General features: G+C 39.7%; 1 protein-coding gene across 1 annotated transcript; it reads left to right on the plus strand.

The window, feature by feature from the left end:
- Positions 1–1,472: 1,472 nt before the first annotated feature.
- Positions 1,473–4,641, plus strand: LOC122648055 (deSI-like protein At4g17486). The gene is made up of 4 exons (XM_043841325.1): positions 1,473–1,754; positions 2,874–3,168; positions 3,415–3,495; positions 4,294–4,641. Exons 1-4 carry the CDS (start codon positions 1,473–1,475, stop codon positions 4,434–4,436), a joined length of 801 nt encoding a protein of 266 aa, XP_043697260.1. The 3' UTR covers positions 4,437–4,641.
- Positions 4,642–5,384: the final 743 nt, after the last annotated feature.

The raw sequence follows: 5,384 nt of genomic DNA on the forward strand, positions 1-5,384 counted from the left end.
CTCAGAAAGACTTGCTTACATACTCTCGCCGGACAAAACAACCTACGACTGACCCACCATGTCCATCAGCGCTTCCTGAACCTTCTTCGTCACAAACAGGTAGTAAGGATTCTCCTCTCATTGAAGTTAACAACACTGAGTGTTCCTATTGCTATTAGGAAAGATGTTAGAACATGTACTAAACATCCCATTTCTAACTTCGTCTTCTATGGATCCTTATCCCTGTCCTACAAAGCTTTTGTTTCCTCTCTGTCTTTTGTTTCTATTCCACATGGTTGAAAGGAGGCTATAGCTGATCCTAAATGGAAAGGTGCTATGATGGAAGAAATGCAGACTTTCCAAAAGAATGGCACTTGGGAGCTTGTTCCCTCTTCGGAAATGAAAAAGCTAGTTGGATGCAAATGGGTGTTCACTATAAAGCATAAGGCAGGTGGCTCCATTGAGAGATACAAGGATAGATTAGTCGCCAAGGGCCTTGCTCAAACATATGGCATTGACTACCAAGACACCTTTGCTTCAATGGCCAAGATGAACTCAGTCCGAGGCTTATTATGATGTGCTGCTAACCTTGGATGGAATCTCCAATAGTTAGATGTGAAGAACGCCTTCCTAAATGGTGATTTGTAAGAAGTCTACATGGACATTCCCCTTGGTTTTGAATTATCATCTACCGCCAGAAAAGTATGCAGACTGTAGAAGTCTCTCTACAGTCTAAAACAGTTTCCATGTGCTTGGTTTGGTCGTTTCCTCAAGGCTATTCAGAAATTTGGCTACAAACAAATCCAGGCTGACGATACCTTTTTTGTCAGACATAAACACAGCAAGGTTACAGCTCTTATAGTTTATGTGGATGACATTGTTGTCACAGGCAATGATGATGATGAAATTTCCAAGGTAAAGGCACAACATGCAAAAGATTTGAAATTAAGGATTTAGGACCTCTCAGATACTTCCTATGAATCAAAGTTGCCCGCTCTAACAAAGGCATTTTTTTCTCTCAAAGGAAGTATGTCCTATATCTTCTCAACGAAACGGGTATGCTTGGGTGTAAACCAGTTGGTTCCCCTATTGAAGTAAAACATCATCTTAGTAGTAATGGTGGTGAGTCAGTTGGTCGAGAAAGTTATCGGAGACTTGTTGGCAGACTGATTTATCTTTCTCACACCCGACCCGACATTACATATGTTGTAGGGATTGTTAGTCGGTTTCTTCTTGATCCACAGACAGCTCATCTCGAGGCAGTATATTGGATCATGAGATACTTGAAATCTGCCCCTGGCAAGGGAATCTTATTCTCCAAAAATGGCAACCTCAAGCTTGAAACCTTCACAGATGTTGATTGGGCTGGCTTAGTTGATAATTGACGTTCAACTTTAGGTTATTGCACATTCCTCGGAGGTAATCTAGTTACCTGCAGAAGTAAGAAACAATCAATAGTCTCTAGATCCAGTGTTGAGGCAGAATATAGAGCAATGGCACAGGGTTTTTGTGAATTTGTGTGGCTCAAGGTATTACTTAGTGATCTTGGGATAACTACTGCTGAGCCAATGTATCTTTACTGCGATAATAAGGCTGCCATCGGTAATGCTCATAACCCGGTACAGCATGACCGGACAACACATATTGAGATCGACATGCATTTCGTCAAGGAGAAGCTTGAGCAAGGCTCTAGTTGCAATCCTTTTGTCACCATAGAAAACCAGTTGGCTAATGTGTTGACAAAGGGTTTACATTGTAAAGTTTTTCATCTTATTGTATGCAAGTTGGACAAACTCCCATCAGGATAAATTTGACCCCTTCCCCTGTTTCCGCCTACGTATATGGGATATTTTACGAAGTGAACATCTTTCTTAGTAGCGGGGTCCGGGGAAAGAATAGGAAAAGTGATTTCACTATATTTCTGACCAGGAACGGTACCTATCACAAGAATATTTTTTTAGTAGGTCGATAACTCTGAAAAGAGAGATTGCCTATCTTTTCTTTCATCTCGGGAGAAATACGATTGGGAGGAGGTAATTCGAATCCCTCAGGTCAAATAAGAACATCCCCTACATTCAAAGCCCCTTTTTTTACCAACTTGATGTTGAAAAATTCCAGATCTAAAAATTCATTTCGGACAATTGAACCTTCTCAAACTGTTTCTTTTTAAGAACCAAAAAAATTTGTGCCAAAATAACATATGCCAAGAAGAACAAAAGGCCTTGGACACGTAATGGGTCTTGAAGTACTATTTCTGCATCTCCCTGTCACGTAAGTCCGTTTTTAGCAAGTCTAAGGCATTTTATGATGGGTTACTTAGGGACAGGCAATCTCGATCAGTGGGAGATGTAGCCCAAAACCTCTGTGAGTGCATTTATGACTAGATGTGCGTGACATATATGCACCAACTTGAGGGGGAGTGTTAAAGTGTCTAGATTCAACGCATGTGTCTAGATACGTTGTGCACATGTTTCATAATTCATATGTTAGGATAAGGATTGTGAGTCATCCTTGGCTAACATTCTATATTTGTAATCCCTTCTCCATCTATAAATAAAGTGGTTGCCTCGGTCATTAATGACAAGCTATATTTCACATTTCAACTTAACTACATGATGGCACCTTCAATTTGTGGGCTGTGCTCGTCATGCTTGTCTTTTTTTTTTTTTTTTCATTTCTATGGAGTATAGGTTGGCATGTGATAGCCAGGACCTGCCATTTTAGCAGTCTTGCTTAGGAAACGTTATTCATTAAAAAACAATAATGAAATGGTTATCATAACTGATTTTTTTCAGAAAAGTTGATAATATAATGGTTGCATCTACTCCGGGTGTGTACGTGTACATTTGATGGATCTTTTAGTGCATATTAATAGAGTGCTGATGAAAATCTGATTTGCAGTACATGGTATGGAGTTTGCATTTGGAGCCCATGAGTACCCAACAAGTGGAGTGTTTGAGGTGGAGCCGAAATGCTGTCCTGGTTTTGTCTTCAGACGGTCAGTGTTGCTGGGCAGTACTGACATGTCCCGTTCAGAGTTCCGGTTATTCATGGAACATCATTCTGGACAATATCATGGAGATAGCTATCATTTGATTGCGAAGAACTGCAACCATTTTACTGATGATGTTTGCATGCGTCTCACTGGAAAACATATTCCTGGTTGGGTGAATCGGTTAGCTAGATTAGGTAAGAGAAGAGTTTTTTGTCTACACTGATACCTCAGAGCTTATATTGTGGCTTCTGGACAGTTCAGATTAGCTGTTCAGTTGGGGCCATGCATGAGATATGAGGCCTGCATCTTCCCAGCTGATGTGGATGCATACCTTAAAGACACAAGTTACAATAGATTTCCTCTTCTTATTTGTTTTTGCTTAATTTTCTTTCAAAGTATGGCTTTTCCTTTTATTTGATCTGGGCATTTTTTGGTTCCAGGTTCTTTCTGCAACTGTCTACTACCAGAAAGTATTCAGACTACAACAATTAGGCATCTACCTGATCATCCTGCATATTCTGGTTAGTTTCTTTTCTGGCTCGAGCATGTTGCTTCTTGAGCAAAGACTTCATTACCAATTGTTTCTTGGGTGAGAAATTAATTTTCTATTTTTCACCTGTTTTGTCTTAGGAAGTTAAAAATCTGATTTGATGAAATTTGGTTAGTCATGTAGTTTCAGTGTCCTGTTTAATGCCTTGAAGGTTGACCATTGGTTCTCTGTCCTAACGCTCAAGTAGATTTTGAAGATATCTCGGGTAATATGGTCTGCTAACGGTCATACTTGTCTTAACCTTTGACTTGGTAGGGAAGATAAAACAAATTTGGCTTCACATCGTAAGCTTCCTAGCCAAGCTTTGTATGCTATTCATGTGTCATCCTCTTTGTTCCCTCATATTTTCTTAACTTCTTTTTATCCTTGGTAATCCCTCATCTTTTTGTTTCTGACTTTCTTTAGATACACACAAAATTCAAGCAATTCATAAGCCAGGTAAATGGGCTTCACTACATGAATCCTGATTTGCTACTCAACTCTATCTAGGGCCACATCCTTGTTCATGCATCTTAAGCCACAATATTTGGATACCCAAACTGCCTAGATCGTTTGCTTTCACAAGAGATGTCACCAGAAGTTCTGGAAGCACAAAATGGTTGGGTTGGGGGACTGAAAATCTTGTTAGAACTTGTTTTACTTCGTTATTCCAAAGGCATAGCATATAGAATATGACTGGAATCCCTGTATGTTGGTTGAGAACTATGCAGCCCCCCCCCCCCCCCTCTTTTCTCTCTGACATTTTTTTCTTCCAAATATGATTCCACAGATGATGGGTCTGATTCTGTTGCGTCATCACCATCAGCAGACAGTGAGGAAGAGAGCTCAGATCATCACCTGCTGACTACACAAAATGGCGATGTGGCATTTATAAATGAGAAATCATTGAGGCTTGCGAAGGATCTCTTGTGATTAACTATACCTTTGTTTCATCCTTTGCCTGCCTATTGTCTGTACTAGCAGTGTATGATTTTCAATTGTATCAATAACCCTTTCGTTTCAATATGCTGGTGGATACTGGTCATAGCTCTTCAATGGACTCTGGTGGATTCTGATGCCTAGATTTGTCTTTGTATAGTAATACATGTGTCTTCAAGTTTAATGTCTATCCACCATGAGTAATGGTATTAGGAGCATGAAATTTTGATTCCTGAAGTGTTGATCGGTGGAGCTTATGTATTTCAAAAGAAACATCGGATTAACTTATTGGGCCCTATCTATTCCATCTCTTGAGCCCCCTGAGAAAACCCGTCTCTCCATTGGGCTCCATTCCATAGTACATATGCGTATTATGTATCCAACAACATCATAGCCTTCTCCCAATAAAATGGGTTCGGTTACATGATCCATGTTCTGCAATCAGATCTGTTCGATGTCATACAAGAAATGAGACCCAAGTTATGCATGTCTTTTCTCATTACGCTCTAGGTAACCAATTTAGATCTACCCTTGGCTCTTTTAGTTTCTTCAATCTGAATCAAATCACTCCTTCAAATTGGAGCATCCCACGGCCTCTGTTGGACATGGCCATGCCACCTCAAAATACTCTCATAGCTTATCACATATAAGGGTTACTCTCAACTCAGCTTTAATGTGCTCATTCTTTACTTTATCCTTAAAGGTCTTGCCACACATCCATCTCAACATCTTCATTTCTACTATTATCTATAGGATGCTTCTTCATTGCCTAACACTCTGCACGATACATAATAGCTAGTTGTATGACAGTCGTATATATGACAGTCCTTTAAAATTTTCCTTGAAGTTTTAAAGGAATACGTCGATCACACAATACTCCAGTCGCACTTTTCTACTTCATATATCCTATTTTAATTCTTTGGGAGACATCACCCTCTATAT

Source organism: Telopea speciosissima, unplaced genomic scaffold (genome assembly GCF_018873765.1).
Source record: "Telopea speciosissima isolate NSW1024214 ecotype Mountain lineage unplaced genomic scaffold, Tspe_v1 Tspe_v1.0406, whole genome shotgun sequence".
NCBI classification, from domain to species: Eukaryota; Viridiplantae; Streptophyta; class Magnoliopsida; order Proteales; family Proteaceae; genus Telopea; species Telopea speciosissima.